General features: G+C 40.6%; 1 protein-coding gene across 2 annotated transcripts in view; it reads left to right on the top strand.

Annotated features, from left to right (window-relative positions):
* The window catches only part of gpc5b (glypican 5b), a 67,204-nt gene extending 47,727 nt beyond the window's left edge, over positions 1-19,477 (top strand). For both annotated transcript variants that reach the window (XM_004562111.4, XM_004562110.4), the window contains exons 10-11: positions 14,469-14,572; positions 16,035-19,477. In XM_004562111.4, coding sequence (XP_004562168.2) covers positions 14,469-14,572; positions 16,035-16,130 — 200 coding nt within the window. In that variant the 3' untranslated portion in view covers positions 16,131-19,477. The remainder of the gene's footprint in view (positions 1-14,468; positions 14,573-16,034) is intronic.
* The last annotated feature ends 3,325 nt before the right edge of the window (positions 19,478-22,802 follow it).

Here is a 22,802-nt window from a genome sequence, read left to right as displayed (position 1 = left end):
CTTAGCAAACTATTCAGTTGTACACTTGTAACTGTATCAGTACTATTTATTCATAGCCGGCCTTCAAGCTAAGGCATGCTTCACTGAGTATCCAGGATGCTGTGAGCCTCTCAGCAGTATTTTAATGCTTTAGAAAAGGACCATGTTTTGTTTTTTTGTTTAATCTCTTTTGTCACCTGTCAGGGACCAAGCAGTAAAGCATAAAGGACACCGGTGGTTTTAATTCAAAAAACGGGTTTTATTGACCCAAAAATATGAAAATATATTTAACAAAGCCAAAACTTAAACAGGCAGACCAATAAAAGAGGTCAACTCAACAGACTAAACTCAAGATAATAATTAACAAAACCTCAAACAAACATATGGTAAACTGACCTGCTGAAATGACACACACAGGGGGACTTAAATACTGGTTTAGCTAAACCAAATGACACACACGGGGGAAAACAAGATGGCTGCCATATAACCAACTAATACAAAACATTTAAACAAACATGAAACACTCCCCAGGCAATGAAGCATGTGGTGCAATCCAATTAGGCTGTCAGCAGTACTTCAGGTCTCCCAGCCCTTTGCCACACCTTTTGCCAGACAGGAGGAGACACCAACCCCCAGGTAACTCAAACAAAGAAAGATATATTAATATAACATAAAACAGAACTTTGACCTTGCAAGGTTAATATGTGTGCACGCCATATAAACATTGGAAGGTGTGATGGAAAAATGAATACATTTAATAAAGAAACGATATTGAACAATAAATAGAATATTTTAAAGTAGTGACTGTAAATTAAACTAAAGTGAATCAACGGGTGATGAGGTGTGGAGCTTACCATGTGTGGCATGCCATCACATCACCCAATGGGGACTCAGATTGTGTACCTCACTGAACAACACTGAACATGCACTTTTATTGAGAAGACTTTATCTCTCACCTAAAAGATCTAGCAAACTAGCTGAACTTCAATAACCTCCAAAGCTTTGTGGGTTGGCTAAATGTTTTTATTCTTATCTTTAGATTTCAAAGCTACTTTACTGCTAACACCTTCCCCCACTCACCCTGGTAAATCCTTTTTTCGTGGATGCCTGGACACTATCCTTCATTTCGACACACAGCCTACGGGAATAACAACTTTCTGACTTGACCTTTGTAAACACTTTTAGTTTACAGTGTGGGCTCAGTCACTCATTTCCGGTCATACTAAAAAAAAGTATCTATTGTATAAATTTCAGTCATGCTATGTTTCAAAAAGGACCACATCTGTATTATTTTCACTGCTAATGACTTGTTAATCTCAAACAATTAGCCAATAAGCAAGTGGTTTATAGTCAGACCTGCCACTTCTCTTCACACCTGGTTTGTTTAAACTGAGATGGTGATGGTGAAAATGGTAAAATCTTTGAAATGGGCCAGTGCAAAACCTGGTTCTGCTGGAGCTTTCTTCCTTTTAAAGGGGAGTTTTTCCTTCCCACTGTCACCAAGTGCTTGCCCATGGGGGTCCTTTGATTGTTGGGCTTTTCTCTCAGTTATTGTAGGAGCTTTACCTGACAAAGTGACTTGAGGTGACTGCTGTTTTGATTTGGTGCTATATAAATAAAATAAAATTGAATTGAATTGAAAACTCATGCTGAATGTGAAGAAACCTAAACACGTTCATTGCGACGCAACTTCCCATAACACATACAAGCAACTGGAGTCTCTGAGTTTGTATTGTTGCTTTCCCAGATCAAATCACTGAAGTCACATTTTTAGTGTGTTATGTAGTTTCAGTAGGATGAAAACTGAGACTGGGAAACAGATTCAGGTAAACTGGTCAGGTCACATATATAATCTCATTGAAAAAAAAGGTAGGAAACCCATGTTGGTTTGTGTTTTGTTTAAAAAAAAGGATAAAATAAAAACAGCTCTCTTTTCATCTCTTAAATTTATAAAAAGTGATAGTTCAGTGACAGGTGACAGAAGATTTTAATTGATAGTTTGTTCACGCACATCATTCACATTCCGTGTTTTGGAAAATATGCACATCACGATTATTTTTCAAGCATTCAGATAACTTCGACAAGGTAGCGTGTTCACTTCACCATGAGCCCTCTCTGAGGAGCGCTTCTGTTTGTTTTCTTATACTGCATGACCTGCTTATTTAAGAACACTAAAAGTAATGCATTTGTCACTACATTTATCATACCCTTTCCGCTAACCTTGATGTGCCACTTCTGAGGAAAGTCAAACCTCCCGCCGGGCCTGAAGCTGGTACGTTGGTTATTTGCAGAGAAAATTGCTGGTTATGATTAAGCGAGCCGGTGGCAGCGTGTTGGGATCTTGTCTCTCAAGCCTGGAGAAAGAATCACAATATAGAGTGACAGACGGGGATTTTCTGCATTTCTTCCTGCTTGTCACCCTTTCTATGCATATAAACAAGGCTAACATGCACTGGAGCTGAAAGAGTGATGCTGGATCAGCTAGACCCCACAAATCACATCAAGGCTCACACAAGCCATTTCTTAATTTTTCTCTGCTTGTACTTTGCATGTCTGTACAGCAGACTATATCAGTGATTCTGAGGTAAAGCATAAATAAAATACTATTGCATGAATAAATTTAGGCTGCTGTGTTGTTTTTAAAGATGCGGCTGCCACTAAATCTAGGCTCTCCAGCTTTATCTCTTTAAAATTCTGCCTACAAACCACTTCTCTAAATCCGAATCACTGAAATGTGGAGCTTATTATTTCACAGGAGAGGAATAGCACAGAATCCAGACTCTGCTTGCATTAGAAAGAGAGAGAGTGTGTGTGTGTGTGCGTGCAAATGAATCTTTATGACCTCTTGTTTGTGTGCCCAACACTCGTTTCATCTGCGATGTCTGAGATTGAAGCGTCTTTGTGTGTAACCCAGCATGTTTTATGTGTATCTGCTCTCTGCCGCTCTGACTGACAGAAACAAATCTAGTACTGTGTTGCTTCTTGACTTACAATGTCTGTATGTGCGTCCTTGAACACACACACACACACACACACACACACACACACACACACACACACACACACACACACACACACTCAAATACCATTGTGTTTTCCTTCTCCCTCCCTAAACCCAGATCTATCAGATATGAGAAAGATTAAGAATTTCTTTTGCAAATATTTTGACATAATTATTTCTCGGCTTTGTTGAGAGCTGAGGCGGGACGAGGGCAGCGCGTGTGGGCAGAGAGGGAGGCGCGGTGCCAGGCCATATCGGCGGGTGGCAGAAGTCAAGCTCCAAAACGGATGTGTTTTATTTATGTGGGCAACGTGAAGTTGCTTCAGTTGTGCCGAGACAGCACGCGGTCTATTATTATTTGATTTAAGTCCATTTTCCACATCAAGGCGAGTTGATCTCAGCCGGGAGGAGGAGAATCAGTTGGCAAACAATGCTCGCCGATCAAAAACAAAAGGAAAAAAACAGGCATCCGAGCACATGAGCAGTTAAAAGCAGGCAGCTTAAGTTCAAGCTATCTGTGCCATTAGACGGAGACGGTGAACTCCAGCCAAACTCATGCTGGAGTTCATTCTCACACAGTGTTGTCATACGTTTCGAAAACGTTGTTATGGTGAAGATTCAGGCGCAGCATTTGTTTCACTGTCACCAGTGGAAAAGCGATATGATAAACGCCTATAAATGCAAAGGCTGAAGCTAATGGATTCTGATCTATGGACTTCTGCATCAGCAGTCAGATATAGCTTTCCTCTTTGTAGGTTATTTAATAGTATCACTTATTTATTACATTGCAGCAGAGTCTTTTTATTCTCTTGATCTTTACTGTGCTTCTTATGTCATTTAGTCATTTCAAACTCTCTCTTTTTCTGGAATTCACCAAGATTAAACTGATTGATTTTCCTTCCTTAAACGAGCACAATCCCTTCTTCAACTGGCCCATCTCCGATCGCTCTGTCTCCCTAGACATCCAGGTCCCATAACGTCAATAATGTAAATGTAATCACCTCTCCTCTTCCCTTCTCTTCTCTTCTCTTCTCTTCTCTTCTCTTCTCTTCTCTTCTCTTCTCTTCTCTTCTCTTCTCTTCTCTTCTCTTCTCTTCTCTTCCAAATGAAATGCCACATCACCATAGCTGCTGTACTATACTGTGGGGGGTTGAATGCTGAGATAGGGAAACTATAACCTCCAGGTATCCACGAGTCACTTTACAACCAGTAATACCACTCTGGAAAGCACCAAGACCACAGGCTGGTTTATATTCTGCTGCATACTCGTTGGTAATATATTCAGGAACTCTTTAAGCACAAGAGGCATTTGTGTGTGTGTGTCTGTAAGAGAATGTGTGAATGCACTACTCGCAATGGGGTGCTCAATCCCTGTAGCTATGGTTACCAGGTGGTCTGTCCTCCCATGGGTCCTTATGTGATGACAATGAAGGAAGAGGAAGAGAGAAAGGGAGTAACACACGGAGCGATAAGGATAGTAAGGACGTGGTGGTGGGGTATACGTGCCATTTCTCATGGCCAAGTAGCAGTGAGTCTGTGCATTGTGCTTCCTCTTTGTTCCTGAAGCACACTGGAATCTGCAAACGCACAGTTTAAGTCACAGTTAAATTGCTGACAGTGTTTGGTTCTTAACATAAACCTGAAATAAATAATAGACATAAAAACAGGATAGTGTACACATTGTTCCACCTATCTTCCCTCCATAATGTCTGCGTTGCTCTGTTGGCCTCTCCCCCACTTCCCTTGAGCCAGCTTTGCAAAGCCTTCAGAAGCTATTTCATTTTAAAGGGAAAGGCCAGTTTTTCTACTGATTAAAAATGTTGCCCCTCCGCCTGAGTACAGTTTGATCTGCATTCATAAGCATTCAGTGCTGTCTAAAGGGAGCCAGGAAGAACAATAAAAAGTCTGGCAAGGCCTCCAATCGGCACTGGTGACTATAAAAGTTCCCAGAGCGAGCCTCATGAACGAATTGATCAGTGCTATAAGATAAAACTGCTTTCTTTGTACATGCATACGCTGGAGAACGTCAGGGTGTAAAACATCTAGTAAATGCAAACAATATCCCACTGTTCCACTGCTGCTTCACACCGGCAGTCCAAACCCGTCATATCGTCTTTCTATCTTCTTATACTTGCTTGTAGTTACTTATAAAGACAAAAAGGCAAATTTATTAGATTACCTGTTATAAAGACAAGAAAACACAAATGTTTTATATAATTATATATGTAATATATTTATATAAATCTGTCAGCAGTCTGTTTAAAAAAAAAAAGATGTCATGCTATCCAGCAAAACATTCAAGCACTAAAGCGGTTCTTTTTTTGTTCAAGAATACAAGTAAAAAAACTGTAATTTGGCATCTCACTCAAAATATAATAAAGTGTTTTTACCATTTTCTGCTTTTTTATAAAACAGTACACTTTGAAATCCAGTAATGACAACAATAATTATATATTTTAGCTTTAAACTATCATTTTGATTAAAGAGTTTGTAAATTCTGGCGGATTAACCATGACGGAAGCAGAAACACTGATTTTGATAATTACCAGTACTGTTAATTCAGGGCTGCTGCTCTCATTAAATGGTGATAATAAATTCGTTAAGCACTATGTAAGTTATAGAAAACATAATGATTACCTGATTTGTTTTGTTTTGCTTGCTGTGTGTTAAACAGATCTGTTCCTGATATGATCTCTGTGCTGATTTCGAAGATGAAGCTCATTTACAGTTTTTAAGATTTTGTTAAAATGGCTTTATTGTTCTTTGTGCTGCTTTGTTGGAGGTATTTTCTTTCCTTGTGTGTATTTGGTTGTTTTTTATTGTTTCTATCGGCCATAGCTTTAGGTAAATTGAATAATAATAATAATAATAATGTAACTACAGTGCAGTGTTTTTCCTGTGATTATTTTATAATATAATAATGCAATAATGCAGCCAAGTTAGATCCAAAACTGTATAAATTCATACACTTTTCAGTTTCACTGCCCTGTCATGAAGGCATGGGAAGATTAAGTACAACTTTTATGTCATTGAATTCATATACTGCTTATGGTGCTTATGATCACTTAGGTAGCTGACTTGCAAATTTCATGTCAGGTCAAAAAGTACAATACTCAAGAGGCAAGTAAAATCCCGTCTGCTGAGAGTCTGTCTTTCCCTAATTAGCCTCCCTAAAAGAAGAATGGAATTTTCCACAGAATTGATTGGTCAGCTTATGCACCTCCACCTTAAAGAGCACTGAATAACCGTGGCAATGTTACTGGCTAGGAAGTGGCCTTTCCTAAGGTTGCATTAACTGGCTAAGCCACTTATTCTGCTTCATAGTATACCTCTGCCATGTCGCTTTGACCACCAAGCTCAACACTGCTGGGAAAGGGGGAAAAAAGTAGTTAATGTATATTGCAGAGATGCCAAACATAACGGCCAGAATCTGACCGGTGAAAAGTTGAATCTGGCCTGCTGGATCTTTTAACTATATTTTCATTAGTTTTGCAGCTTTTTCTATTGATAAGGATTCCCCACTACTATTGCCAATCATTTTACACTGAAGTAAGTAAACCAACAGATAAACAACTAAATAACAAGAAAGTTCTTGTTTTTTCCACTATTTGTGAGCCAGACACTACATTTATCAGAACTGCCATATTTTCCGCACTATAAGGCGCACTTAAAATCCTTTAATTTTCTCAAAGATCAACAGTGCGCCTTATGTATGAATTCTGGTTGTGCTTACTGACCTTGAACGGATTATATGTGGTACACGGCGCTCAAAATATGTCAAAAAAAATGTTTTAGTATTTTGGTGAGACTTTGGGAAGCTACGAAGCCACACCGCTTGATGGATTGTTGGAGCATTACAGCTACCGTAGGCAGGAGCCTCACGGATTCGGAGTAATCTGGGTCCAAAACTCCGTCTACTTCACGTTCCAAAGTCAAATGAACACTGAGGCATCACTGAGAGTTAAAAACTGTCTAAATTCTTTCATCTGTAATAACATGATCAGCGTTGCTGCTTTACCAGGTATAACAATTAAGTTTAACATCCAGGCATCCATGAAAACAAAATTTATTAAATTTAACAGAGTTAGAAGTTAGCAGGAAGTTAGCTCGCTAGTTTCCACCTAAACATGACATTGCATGTTCTGACTGAGAGATTTGTGAAAAAATTCAAACGTACAGCTCTGCTATCACTTCAGACATAAATGAAGAAGAAAACTAAACAGCAGTGACGTTTGTAGGGTTACTGAAGTTGGGCTAGCTGGTATATAATGATGTGCTACGTGATCACTAGCGACACAGCTATGTTAGCATAACATAAACACAGTGAAGCTGGAGGATGAATGATGAATGAATCACTTTTTTTTCCACTCGATAAAAGTTAACGTGGGGGTTCCCGATGGTTAGGGACAAATGCAATCGCATGGCAGGATGCTTTAAACGGACCAAATTTCAATCATGAGAACAACTGAGATCCACAATACGAGGTTAGTCATAATATACTGCAACAACACAGGAATAGAGCAGCTGCGAGGGAATTCAACATTAATCAATGGTACAGAAGTAGAGGAAGCAAAGAGAATGAGCTCATCTGTTTTGTTTCGCTTAATGCGCTTTATAATCCGGTGTGCCTTATGGTCTGAAAAATACGGCATTTAACTTTATTTATTTTTGGCTCCTGATACTTTTTGTGGTGAAATCACTTGGGCTGGGCATTTTTCTTTAAACAGATGCTTTCTTTTATCATTTTGTTGCTTGGAACTCACAGCTTGCGGTGCATTGATGCTAACTGCTTCACACACCAATTAATGGGGGCAACAGTGGGGCCAAAAAGACTGAGAATCAATGATGTACGTGTGCAGTCGCGTATCTCGCTTTTGCTAATATCTGTCAGATCCTCAGGTTAGGAGATGCAGCTCACTAAAGAATTATACATTCGCTTTGCTCTTGTCTTTTATGCAAAGCTCTCTGTGCTGCTCAACACGGAAGAGATAAAAGTAGCAAAACTTTATGCGAGATGCTGCAAATCACAGAACATCTACTGAAAAGGTCGGCAGCATGGTTGGGTTCACTTATGCTGCCACACCCATAACCTCTATCAAACAGACCGTTCATTGCCTGTCTCCTCGTCTATCAACCCATCTATTTCCTTATTTTCAGTCCGCCCCTCTTTACCTCTGACTTTCTGGTCATGTCGGCACTTGAGGGAGATTGTTCATGCAAATCTGATTCGACATCATCTGTATATTAGTCCTCCTCTCTGCAGGGATGCTATTATTCTCATACTTGACCTTTTGGAGAAGCATGCTGCCCTTGCTTTGTCTAGCTGTGCCTCCCACAACACCCTCTCCGGCTTGCTGTTGATGTGTAGCCTTCAAAGAGCCACTCTGCTCGCTTCATTCTTTCATCCACCTTCACCCACCAATCTTCCTGTTCTGCACAGCAGTGCTTTGAACAGGCACACACATGCTCAGCTATCCTCATTTTAAAACACTAACTTAATGATTGCCTGGATGCGTGGTACTTAAGGGACGTCTATAAACTGTAACTATGGTGTTACAATGTATCGTTCTTAAAATCTTACTAAAGTGCTTGGAAATCTTCTTCTTCTTCCACCTGTTCCTTTCAGGTTTCGCCCAGTGGATCATTTGCCTCCATCTCACCCCATCCCTAGCATCCTCCTCTGTCACATAAACCCTCTGCATGTCCTCCTTTACTACATCCATGAACCTTCTCTGTGTTCTTCCTTTTTTCCTCCGTTTCCCTTGGAAATGTAATGGTAAATTACCCAGAGGGGTTAGAGAGGATGCGTTTCGTTTCTATAGATACTCATAACATAAAGGACAAGCATATCGTTTTCCATTATGCTCTTATATGTATTTATTTGTAGATTTCTTTAGCCTTCATAAAGATAGGACAATGAGAGAAGGCAGGAAACAGAGATACACAGTAAATGACCTCGGTGTGGATTCAAACGCAGGCCTCTGTGATAGCTTTATGGCATGTGGGTCACCTATTCAACCCAGTGAGCTATACTGGGACCCATACTCTCTTTTTTATAGTCAGTAAATAACAAGATGACTGCAGTGAATAATACTGCAGTACAGTGCCCTCGAAGGTTTCAACAGGATATCAGAATCACGCTGCTTTCATTGCAAGATTGCATAGAAAGTAGTCATTCATGTCAGGATGTACTGAAGTTGGAAGTCGGCTCCTTTCTTTCTTTGCTTTTAAAGAAAATGTCACTATCATAATATAATTTAATTCTAATAAGCACTTGCTGAGGGAATAATCTACAGCTACCTTGTACCATGCTCTTTCTGCTCTGCGTGTGTGTGTGTGTGTGTGTGTGTGTGTGTGTGTGTGTGTGTGTGTGTGTGTGTGTGTGTGTGTGTGTGTGTGTGTGTGTTTCCTCCCTGGGGAACTGAGGCTGAAGTAATGAAATGCTCATTACTGATTCAGCTGGAAATGCTTGGGATACATTTACACGCCCACACACACACACGAGCTATCCAGACGCTTTTCAAGGTCACCTCGCATCATTAGCTTGTGTGTGTCTGTGTGTGTGAGCGAATGCTCCGTGTATATAAACTGAGGAACAACAAGACTGCCCCTAATTGGGGCCTAAATTGACAGTTCTGTACAGTACACCACAAGTATTTGATATCGCATGCGATCGATCATTAATGCACTTTCTATTTCACACACACACACACATGCTTAGCGCATATACATCTTCACCTTTGCTGTCAGTTCATCGTTAACTTTGGCTCCTCAGATCATGCTTCTCCTGACAACTGTTCCACGGGCACAAGCAAACACACACACACACACACACACACACACACACACACACACACACACGCAGCACATACACTGTGGCGTCTGCTGCCATTAGGAAGAAGCTGTGCTGTCAGTAGGGTTTTTTTTAGATGGCCAAATGGAGGAATCAGACACAGCTATGCTGATGTTTGGGTAGCGGCTTTCCCGGAATAGTTGTTGCAGGAATGCTAAAGTGTAATATTACAAACAGAGCTCCAGATGCAAATTATGATTGTGGCTACAGTTTGAATGCTTTGTGTCTAAAATAGGAAAACATGAAAACACGAAATATATGATTTATGTGTCACAAAGACGAGAATGAATTTCTCCACCCCAGTGGCACACATTGTGTTTTGCTTGCCATTTATTGCCAATGTTTCATACAGTCCTCACAAAAAATTATTTATTTATTTTTTAGTTTATTTAAAAAACTTTCCCAGACTGTTGAACGTTTACCAGGAGAGCAAAAAGGGCATGGATGAATATATTTATGTTGCATTAAAAAACATAAATATATCTGACATTAAAATTTTAATTAGGTCTTGTTATTGATCAAGATCCACAGCCGATGAGAAATGCCAAACAAGAAGCATTTAATTGTTCCTGCACAAAACGAGAAAAGAATACCAAGGAAAGGATTTGGAGGCCGCAAATTAGAAGAATCTTAGCTTTCAAAGGGTTGCAAAGCTGTAAGGTCACTGAGCCACACGTTGCAGTGTGCAGGACCTCTCTCAAGAAAATGTGTTGTTGGCGGTGCAGAGAGAGAAGACACTTCTTCTCCCAAGAGAGATGGCTAAAGCTGGGCACCTTTAACCCGCAGCCTGACTCAGCAAGAGGTGCACACATCATGTAACACTGGATGCCATACTGTGCTTCTGGAAAGCAGAAGTTTGTGTTTTACCAATGAGGCTCTGTGTTTCCCTCTCAACAGAACACACATTTTAGCAGTGTGGAGAGATGCTGGTCAATGAGGCAAACGTGTCAGACGTTAAAGTGAAGATTAAACTGCTCAGATTGTGTTATTTTAGGAAAGTGAAGCAACTCTTATGGTTCGAGTTAGTCTGCAGTACATTAATGTCAGCCGAGGTCCTCTGAAGTTATATGTAAGGAGAAACAAAGAGCGAGGAACTCCACGCTGGGCATACAGTCTCCTGTCTATGGGTCACTACAGCTCTCATTTATGGCAATTCTCCGCCTGCTTTGGACTCTTACTGTCACCTCTGGGTGAGTTCTTCAGCTAAATCCAATTTCCTCCAATCCTGTTGTTTTGGAAAAGTGTCTAAATTACAACTCAGAGGTGACAGGGACATATTTATTGTTTTGGAAAGGAGGAGTTAGTGAATCTGTTCCCATTTTTATCCAGTTGCCCTCTACAGCCATTACAGTTGCAGTTTATCGCAGGACATAGTGACCACTGGTGTCCTGCCTTGTAAAGTGTCAGCTCAGCTCCTTTGGGGATGCAAACCGTGCATGAATGGAGCTGCTCGCTGTTTGTATGGAACAACACTGAAGCTTTTGGCTGATGTGCGATAGCAGATACACGGAAACTGCAGTGTATTACTGTAGTTCACTGACTGTCCCTCAGTATGTCATTAATTTGCCCAAATAGACACACACACACACACACACAAAACGATAACCCCATCCTTGCAGGTGGCAATAAAGGTTAAACTACACCATGAGTAGGTCCAGAAGCAATTAATCACCTGTAGCTGTGTGTGTCCGTACACATATTTCTAGACAATCTGCTATACGTGATGTGTTCTGGATTGTTGCTAAGAAACAAACATGCCAAAGGGCATGTAGGAGGAGACTGTGTGTTGTGACACTCACATGCACACACACATACAAGCTGAAGTGACACGGGCTCAAGCAAGTAAATCCAAGTGGAAATATCAGTGAAGGTTTACAATTAAATTTCTTGCCTTTTTTTACAAGACAAATTGCACAAAAAAAGTCCAAATTTTAAAATTGCATTTAGCTAAAAGGACAATGCTGAAGTATTCAAGTGTTAAAGTGTTAAAATGCTAATATAGTTTCATATACTGAGAAGAAAACTCAAAAAAATATTTATGACTGAATGCTGCTCTCTGATCTAATCTAGAGTTGCTCTTAGTGAGAAGCAGCAGGCTGTGGATGTTGCACTTGCATCCTTTTTGCTTGCTTACTGTTGTTCGCAGTTATCTGATCAGTGCACCCCGCCTTCTTGGAGTCGCTGGGTGGGCTGCATGAGGGTGCTTAATCCAGTGACTTCAATGGTCACATGGGCAATGGAGGGGTGTGATTGGGAGGAACGGCCTGACTGATCTGAACCCGAGTGGCGTTCTGTAAATGGACTTATGTATAAACCACAGTTTCTCCATAATCTACACTATGTTTGAACATAAGGACACCCTAGGTCACAGATTGGTGATCAGTTGTGTAATTGTTGCATCGGATCGCTTTAATCCCTCTGACACAACTTCTGTTAAGGAAGCAGAGTCTGGGCACGAGGTCACTGAGGTAGGTAAGCAACTGTGTTGTTGCCACTACAACATATATATATATATACATATATATATGTGAACTCTCTGCATGTATTTTGCTCAGGTTTTAATAGTTTTCCTTCAGTCATCATTTTGTTTCCTATAATTGATTGGGGAAAATGCCGCTAATGCACTGGGCATGCTTACATCTGCATGCGCGTACTCAGGGGAAACATTAAGCTCTGATGTTTCAAAGTTAATGTTGTCTAACAAAGTGGACAATGCGCCTGCCTCCCTCCCACATTTTTCATCAAACTAAGCTCAGTGCAAAGGAAAGAGAGGCTCGGTTAATATTGTGCTAAAAATGAAACATGAATTCGTCTCGCTGCACTTGTTATTGTGGCAAATCAATAATGACACGACCCAATTCTGTCTCCTAAACAGGTTCAAACCAGATGTGACTCGAGGTTTTCGATTCTGATGGGAACAGATGGTCACAGAGCAAGACCACACACAAACACAGGCGTGAATGCAATGTTTGTTCAGATAGGAACCCAGGGTCCCATATTGCTCCATGCTGCTATTTGTCAACGGTGCACACAATAAAGGACAGATGCCTAATTGGTAAACATTCTGCTGCGAGTAAATCACCTCTATCATCGGCACAGACGCGGTGGAAAACAAAAACACATCAGGCGTCTCGCACGCTGATATTTTGAAGGAGGTTGTCCGTGTTTCTGTTTTAAATTTCTCATATTTTCTGTCTGTAATACTGAGATATAATATCTGTGTGAGTGTTTCAACATTAACAAACTCGCCTCATTCCTCAGCGACTGAAAGAAGCTCTTTGTCTATTGTACTGCATGACAATATGTATTGTAAGAGACGGAATCAGATTTCTTCCCAAGCAGGTGTGTGTATGACTCTGTGTGTGTGTGTTAGCGTGTTTGTGCCAAGATATTACAGAGAGCGCGAGCTCGTTATGAACGAGTTTTCTTGCGACAGTGCAGGTGTGTATGACAATGTCTCAGACTGAAATATGCGTGTGTGCAACTGTGTTTAGCCACCGGCAAAGTCTGTTTCCCTCCTTGTCACGGTCTGGAGGGCAGACCGTGGGGATGTGGGGAAAGGAGGACCCAAAACGCAGACTCTGCGATGCAAATAGTGCTCTTTATTTACAGTGGAAAGCTGTAAACACAATAACTCCCCGTTGCTCCCTCGAACCCCGTGTGCGTGCTTCCCTCCGACGTCTGTGCTCGTGCTTGTGCTCCCCGCTGTTGTGTTACTGCACACCCTGTGCGTGCTGCCCTTCTGGTCCCTCGTTTCACCTGCAGGACAATACAGAAGCAGCCGTTAAACACTGAACCCGCGCGCACACACACGATCCGCACTTCCTAATGCTACACACTGACTTGGAGTCTTAGCTTAATGATCCCGCGCCGGTGGGAGCTCCAACTCTCTCCTAAGTAGCTCCCCCGACGAGCCCTGATCACCAACAGGTATGGCATGAACTTCAGGTGTGGCCAGTCCTTCCGCAGGGCCACACCCCTCAGGCCTGCAGGTGGCTGAGCTCCATCCTCCAGCCACACCCGCAGACATACACACCCATACCCTGCCTATACATATGAGTGGGACACAGACTAACACAGCACAGTGCAGAAAAACACACACATCACCAAAATAATAATAACAACAATATCAACGGGAGGTGAGTCAAAACTGCTCACGGACCCCGAGTCCTCCAGAGCTGGGTCCGTGACACTCCTGTCCTAATCCACTCACTTACCTGAGTTTCTCCTGCGATAAGTCTGGAGTCCTTCCAACACACACACACACACACACACACACCTATATGAAAGTGCGGCCGCATACCCATTAGACGAAGCAACATTTTGCACATCTGTGTGAGTTTATGCCTTGTAAGGTAACGGTATTCACACTGTGCGAAGCTGTGGGTGGGTGCGGCGAAGTCCATAAATCTTTTAGTTCTAATCAACAAAACAGTCATAAATAATGCAAGATTGTGTGCAACCATGAGAGTAAAAACAGAACCAAAATAACTTCCACAAGTATTCTCTCTTAATTTAATGGGGATTTTAATGCCAGATTTTCATCAGTGAGCATGTTCTGGGATCTTAACTTGATCTTGATCTAATCTTATATACTGTCATGCTAAAATCATCTTATTTTTTGCTTTTGTTCAGGGGACGAGCCAGGTGATGCACCCAGCGGTCGTAGTCCAGAGGGAAAGGACAGGACCCCACCTCGTCGTCGCCCAGTCCTTCCTCATCTCCTTCCACCTACACAGGTAAGTAAAAAGAACTCAGAACAATAAGTAAACATGACAGGTTAGCAGACATGGCAATAATTGTCTGCCCATTTCAAAGACAAAGAAAGGGGCGGGAATGGTTCGAACAGGTTATGTGACTGAGAACGTATCAGCCAAACAGAAGTGAAACAAATCCCGTGCATCAACACTTATACAAGTGCAGACAGACTCGAGAGTTATTTGGAACGATTCTTTTTTTTGACAACCGAATCGATTTTTGCCGACTTTCATGGAGCATTAGGGACGGATCTGTAGTTGTGCATCAGTATCGACGATTCTGAGGCCTGAAATCCTCTGACCGTTTTCCAATACTTTTTGGGTTATTTCACACCCACCCACACCTCCTTCAAACCACTACAATAAGCTCCTCTGATTAATTACTGAGAAATGCAGAGTGATCGATCAGCCTGTCACATGCAGAGCTCTGTCAGAGAGAGCCTGATGCAACTTGATATCAATGTTGTTCCTGGATGACGCACTTTTCATTGAATAGTGTCTGCTGTGTGATGTAACACCACTGCTTGCTCTCCCTGAAGTTCAATAAACATACAGATGGAATCGTAGATTTCGTTTTTGTTTCTATTTTTTTAGTTGAGCAACTACAGCAAACCTAGTTTTATTTCTAAAGATGTACACATACTTACAAATTTAAGTACAGCGAAAAGTCTTGAGTCGCCCCTCGTTTCTTTATATAGTGGTCCCTGGTTTATTGCGGGAGTTACGTTCTAAAAATAACCCGCGATAGGTGAAATCTGCGAAGTAGCTAACTTTATGTTTTACAATTATTATAGATGTTTTAAGGCTGTAAAACCACTCACTACACACTTTATACACTTTCCGAGGACAGGCATGAACATTTTCCCACTTTTCTCTTTTGTTTAAACACTCAAAGTTCAAACCTTCGTAGAATAATAAGTCCAGTATTATAGAATGAAACCAAAGGCACCCACAACATACAGTACAGCACTTCAGAGTCACACTGGTAACGATCGAAGATTCATGTAAATTTGACAAGCTGAACTCATCCTATACTGTACAGGAGACATGACACGAGATTGATTGACAATGGTCTACAGCCAATCAGGACGCAGAACACAATGCGCTGTTAAAAAAAAAAATCAGCAAAGCATCTGCGAAAGGTGAACTGCGTTATAGCGAGGGACCACTATATTGTACCACTGCTTTGAAGGTGTTTTTATTTGTATCTGTTATCAGATCTATCTATCTATCTATCTATCTATCTATCTATCTATCTATCTATCTATCTATCTATCTATCTATCTATCTATCTATCTATATATCTCGATATATATCTCGATATATATCTCGATATATATATATCTATATATATCTATATATAGATATATCTGTATATATATTTATATTTTCTTGTTAACTCTATTTTCTGTAATGTTGTATCTTATTGCCTATCCTCCGTCAGGTGCCTGTTAAAGGCTCCGCCCACACGATGACTTTTGAGCCTTTGACCCTGCTCTCTCTGCTGCTCTTTCTGCTGTCACCATGGGAACCACGCTGATGAGGAGGAGAAAGATTTGGGGCTGTACAGTGACAGGAAGTGTTGAAAGACTGTATTTTTGTGTGTGCGCGTGTGACGCTGAGTACTTTCTGTAAGCACAGCTCAACCGAAATGATTGTTATGTTGTTCTGGGTCACCTAGCTGTTGGTTTAACACAGCTACAGGTGTGCAGTATGCAATTTTTTGTATTACCTGTACTTACCTCTACATGTGTTCATTTGTATTTAACTTTTATAGAATAGACCACACAGCACTACTGACTTTTTTTGAAGTGATATGTAAATACAAATATATATATTATATATATTTATATAAAGAATTTCTAAGGATAACAAAGGATTGAGTGTAAATTGAGGTTATTCTAGATCAGAGCAGGACATTAAGGGATGTTTGGTTTAGTATTATCTTTAAAAGATGTACAGTATCTTCCACAGACACTAAGACCTGTAGCAAGTATAGTTCATGCTGAGGACCTCCCTCATTAGCGAAGCAGTTTGGTTGGAGGGAACGAAAACTTGTGAAGCCTCATTAATGAAGAAGATACAGGCTGTAAAAGTTCATCTAGGCACTTTCTTAAAAAAGCAAAACAACCAGCTATGTGTTACTTCAGACTATTAACAGATGGTCTTGCAGTTTAGTGAAGATCTTCACAGTTTGCTCAGTAATTGTGCAAACTGAAGCTAGCTTATAGGTTGTGGAGAAATTTGTTATGTTTCTTCTTCAGATGCACAGTCTCCAAAACTGTAAAAGCACCGTACTAATGAATATAACAGATGTAAGTAAAACTTGAAATTCAATTATTCAACAGAAGGCTCTGTCAAAACATAAGAATATGAAAAAGCACCCAGGAAAAGAGACAACCATCTGCCTGAACAATAAATAATGCGATGTCTCATTTTCATATGCAAACATGAACTGTCATGTGCTTTCAAAGGCTGGCTTCTCATCCAATTTGTATTAATTGAATTTGCTTTCTCTTTCAGTGAGGTAATGTTTAAGACATTTAACAGTACTGTAGGCTTGTCTTTACTATTCAAGCTTTTTCTACATCTGATTTTTGTGATATCAGATTGTCTCCAGTGAGGGGAAATGATGGAATACAGAGATAGTGATCAGGGCACAGCTCAGCCGAGATCCAAACGTGATGTAATTAATAATTCATATTACAATTATGACTGAAGATTGCCGAACCAGTCCGCATGCATTTTGTGGAGTTTCCCTCTGAGTGTTATGTGGGTGGTACTTCGGGAGTATGGGGTGTCTGGCCTGTTGCTACGAGCCATTCGATCCTTATACAACCATTGCAAGAACTTGGTCCCCATAGCCAGGAATGAGTCGAACTTGTTGCCGATGGTGTTGGACTCCACCAGGGCTGCCCTTTGTCACCGATTCAGTTCATATCATTTGCAGATGATGTGGTTCTGTTTGCTTCATCAGCTGGTGGCCTCCTTCTTAAAATGAGAATAGTCCTCGGCTGTAAAAGGTTGAAGTGCCCACCCCATGTCACGAGCGAGAGGAGAGGGGAGCGAGAGATGGACAGACACACTGGTGCTGCGGCTGCAGTGATGCAGACGTTGCATCTGTCCGTGGTGGTGACGAGAGAGCTGAGCGTCCCTACATCCCTACCCTCACCTATGGTCATGAACTTTGGGTAGTGACCGAAAGAACGAGATTGCGGATGATGGCTGGCCTCTCCCTTAGAGATAGGAGTTTGACCAGAAGGGGCTCAGGGTAGAGCACCTCCTGCTCAAATGATGATCCACATGATCCACATCGAAAGGAGCCAGTTGAGGTTGTTTGGGCATCAGACAAGAATACTTCCTGGGTGAGGTGTTCCGGGCATGTCCCACTGGAAGGAGGCCCCACGACAGACCCAGGACACGGTGGGGAGATTAAATCTCTTGGCTGGCCTGGGAACACGTTCGTGTTCCCTCACACAAGCTGGAGGAGGTGGCTGGGAAGAGGGAAGTCTGGGATTCTCTGCTTAGGCTGCTGACCCTGTGACCCACCCCGGATAAGCAGAAGAGGATGGATGGATGGATATTACAATTATCAAATCCTTTTGGCTCTCTGTTGAAGCTCAAATATGCACCCAACAGCTGGACAGCCAACTGGGAGACTGGTTAAAGATATTCAATAGGGTACAAATGAATCATTTAACAGACTTCTAATCTATTTATGTCTGTGGATGGTTGGCCTTGTTTGTCTCGGTTATATCACACTGTGCTGGTTACATTAACTGCCTCAGAAATATACCCTCTTAAAAACCTCTTTTCTTGAGGTTTCACCTCGTAGAGAGCGAATGATTGAGGGTAGTATTTGTCTTTTACTAAGTACAGTGAAATTTTTAAAAAATGTGTCTGCTTTCATGGTCCGAGTCTTTTTATTTATGAGGGAGAGACAGATGATTGACAGCTTAAGAAATACCATTATGAGCTTAAGTGTGTGAAATATCTGGGCAGTGAGCCCAAAACCTATGTTACACAGCAGGATGCTTTTACAACATAACCTTCAAACAAATGTGCTATCATTTGATTACTGTTTAAACGCTATACCTAAATGGGATGAGTTTTTGGATTCAGTCCAAACTCTACCATCTTTCACAGCTCCTTCTGGGCCTACAACACACCGACTGATATACAGTACACGAGCATAGGACTTTTTTGGTTTTTCTGAAGCCTACCTTTGGCCAATCACATGCTTTGAAGGAAATTAAAAAATTTTAAAAATGTCATATATTGTTTAGGTTGTTAAATTGTTATTTTTTTCTCATAATAAGAACTCAGTTTTATTAATAGTTATTCTGTCGAGATAATCTATCGAGATAATCGGAAGAACTAAATTATTTAGGAACTGCAGATCAAACAGATTAAACTTGGTGTTCTCAACTTTGTGGTCTCTGCTGTAAAGTTGAGATGAGAAATTGACATTGAGAAACCAATAGCGAAAAAATGATGTCATTATGAATCTGTGTGTGATTTTGAGTATAACACTTTGGTGCATCAAAGTGCTAAGTAGCATGTCAAAGCATACTGGTGTACGGCGAATAAACTTTGTCATCGTTGGATAAAAATCATTATGTTTTCTTGATCAAAGTTTAACAGCTCTCTTAGTTTAGGAATCCTAATTTTTGTTGTTGTTTAGCAGGATGCAGAGGAACCAGAATACAATAAGAACAACTTGTTAGCTACAGCCGTGTAGCTCAAGCCACTGCGCTAATGTTAATGTTAATGCGCTAATGCTAACATCAGTGACTGATGTGAAACTCACCCCTGTAATGTACTGTGTCCTGCTACTGTTGTGTCATTAATCACCATCAGTTGGATATTTTTAATAATAAACTGTGTTTTTAAATATGTAGTGTAGTTTTTGATATATCTAAAAAAAACGTTTTTTTAAATTAAGGTTAGAAGATCTGAATAAAATCTACAAACAGAACTGAAACTGAAGTCTAAAATAAAAAGAACAAAATCTGCATCTTAAACCAGCCAGCATAGCCGCACTGTTGCACGAATTCTCCCATTAAGGAGGAGTCACCCTCTCATTAATGTGACATTAATGCTTCTAGTATGGCTGTAATCGTCGGGTTAACTTCAACTTCACACCTCTATAGAGGAGAAATTACAGATGAGTGATTTGAAGCTATCAAGAGAAAAACACTTTTATCATTTTATATGTTTGGTTTTGATTATTTCTTTGATTATTTCCACTTTACTAACTCCGATGTGGGGCAGCTTGCCAGACAACCTAATCACCAACATATTCTTCCACACATGGTGCTTTGTTTACACAAGCCTGACGGTAACTCTACTTTTACTGTCTTCTGAAGACATCAGACAGCAAAAATACAACTATAGAGTACACTGGAGTCCATTACATGGACATGAGTCATTGCAGCAGTGTAACCAAAATGTAGATTGCGTTTCAACTCCCCAAAATTAACTAAAAAGAGACTAGCCAGACTGAGCACTACACTCTACAGTAAGACATGTGATGCATCTCTGCCACTGCCATTTCACTCATTGGGTTCTGACCAGTTCCTGTATAAAATATCAGGCCTATTGATGTTCAGTGAAAGAAATGATACCTCATGATTGAGAAGCTCAGACAAGCTTAGTGTTTAGCAACTGTCCTGAAACGAAATTAAGCTTTTGTTTTATGTATAGATTCTTAATAGATAAAGACATGCAGCAGTGAGGAGGAGAGACTTTGAGCCAAATGTCTCTCCTGCAGTGCCCAATTCAAGGCAAACTGATTAACCAAGTACAAACTCTTCATATAGTTCCACTGCATTAAGAGACTTAGTGGGCCCTGAGCAGTATGGCAGCTGCATTTATATAATTCCAATGAATAGCAGGAATCAACAGGCATCTGCATATATGCATTCACTGTACATGTTATTAGCTATACCTGTTCAATACTCATAACCAAAATATCTAATGGGCCAATCACTTGGCAGCGATCCATTGCATTCATTCATGTGGACATGGTCAAGACAGCCAACTGGAGTTCAAACAGAGCATCAGAAGAAAAGAAAGGTGATTTATGAGACTTTGAATGTGGCGTGGTTGTTGGCAAGACAGGCTGGTGTTCTGAATGCACAGAAAAAGAGAAAAGGATGATGGTCAGACCACTTCAAGTCAAATATGCACTCATTACAACCAAGGTATGCAGAAGAGCATCTTTCAATGCACCTCACATTAAACCTTGAAGCAGATGATCTACAGCAGTCACAAAGCTCAAATCATCTCAAACTGGTTTGTTGAACATAAAAATGAGCTCAGTGTACTCGAATGGCCTTCACACTCACCAGATCTCAAGCCAACAGAGCACCTTAGGATAATTTACACCATGGATGTGCAGCCAACAAATCTGCAGCAATTTTGTGACGTTCTCATCACATTATGGATCTCTTGGGAATGTGATGAGTAGCTAGCAAGGTGTACCTAATAAAATGCTAATGTCTCTGCTCACATGTAAAACAAATGCCATTACAACAAGTAAAACCATATCAATATAACCAGAGAAGCCCCTGAAAGGGCCAGAACGCTAATGGTCTGTGCAATGAAATGTAATGTGTAACGTGATGCTCGTAAGTGCTAGCTTTGAGCATAGCTAGCAATTAGAGGATGAGTATGTGGGGACACAAACCATTTGATGTTGTTGTCTACTCCATCTCCCAAATATGCACATACTAAAGGAGAGACAAAGCTTCACACAAATAAACAAAGTGACTCCTTCCAGGTGTAATTTCTGAGCTCACTTTTGGTCAAATTTAAAAACAACTACTCATTTGCATGATCCATATAAATGCTCTAAATGTAGTTTTGTTCAAGTGTTTCCATCAATTAATACAAATTATGCATAGTCTTGTAAAGTCACAGTGTGACACTTAAAGCGAGATAAGCTGTTTTGGGGTTACTCTCATCATGAAAAAGAAAACTCCTCAAATTTAGTGAGTGATGGCTCCACAAATGAAATGAAAAATGAGCAATCTTGGCTTCAATGAGTAGCTTGGATGAAGTTTAAAATGCAATAAGTGTCCTTATCCCATCGCCAGACTGGAGTGAGATTTGAAAACCTCAGCCCAATCAAAACTGTAAATTAGAGAGCAAACAGGAACCTTACAACAATGAGTCATTAGCCACTGTTATTGAACCTGTTATAAAAAAATCAACTCTAAACTCTAGGCTAGCAAATTTGCTGCAACAGAAATGAAGCACAACAAATCTGCATCCTTTTAGTCATCATCATCAATCTTCACTGAATGTGCCACACTCCACAACCTTTGAAAAATTGCTGCAGACTGAATTTTAATAACAGATACAGGGATCTCTAGAGTGGAAAGTGTTAACTTTTATTAATGACATTGGAAACACTTTTAATTAAAAAATAATATCACGGAAAAAACCAATAACAAAACTGTGGCATAGACCTGACCTTTATATGCAAATTCCACAAAACCGAATCTCCGCTAGAACAGAAGATAAAGTTCTGTAGGTTTACATTTTACCTCATAATAAATATTTTTACTTCTTTTTAGATTTGGATTTTACTTTTGGATCATTCACTACATCTCGGTCACTAAAAATAGATTTAAACATACAGACACTGAAGCTGTGAAAGCTTTATTTATGTATATGTTATATGGGAACGTGGCTGCAGGTCTTTGGCCTCTGGCCCTGTGCAAGATTACTGTGATTGGATTGGCATGGTCACAAAGTTGGCACAGATTACTTGGCTGGCACAGGATCCTGCCGAGGCATGTTGGGAAATAAAGACATCACTGAATGTGAATTGCCACCAAGAAGAAGAGGGCAGGGGAGGGAGAGAAAGCACAAACGGGAGAGACTGGGAGGAGGAATGTCTGCCATCCCTCATCCTTATGCCGGCAGATCCAAGTTCCACCCATGATGTCTGTGTCATTCTGAAACTTTCTTTATTATTTCATTTATTTTTATTCATTATTGTTGATATTTCTTTTCTACTGCATTTATGGGACAGATCCCTGCTTTTGCCTGATGAAGCCACGATCTGCTTTGACTAATTTCTCAGGGGAAAATGTCTTTCTTGTTTCTTTCAGCCAAAAACCACAAAAGGGCTAGAACAGCCTGCACAGCCCTGAGCTATAAGAACAGAGAGGAAAGCAGGAGGGAGATGGGCTTAACAGTA

This window comes from Maylandia zebra, linkage group LG17 (genome assembly GCF_041146795.1).
Source record: "Maylandia zebra isolate NMK-2024a linkage group LG17, Mzebra_GT3a, whole genome shotgun sequence".
NCBI lineage: Eukaryota > Metazoa > Chordata > Actinopteri > Cichliformes > Cichlidae > Maylandia > Maylandia zebra.
The sequence above is the reverse complement of the archived record's forward strand: the minus strand, read 5'-3'. Positions and strand labels throughout refer to the sequence as shown.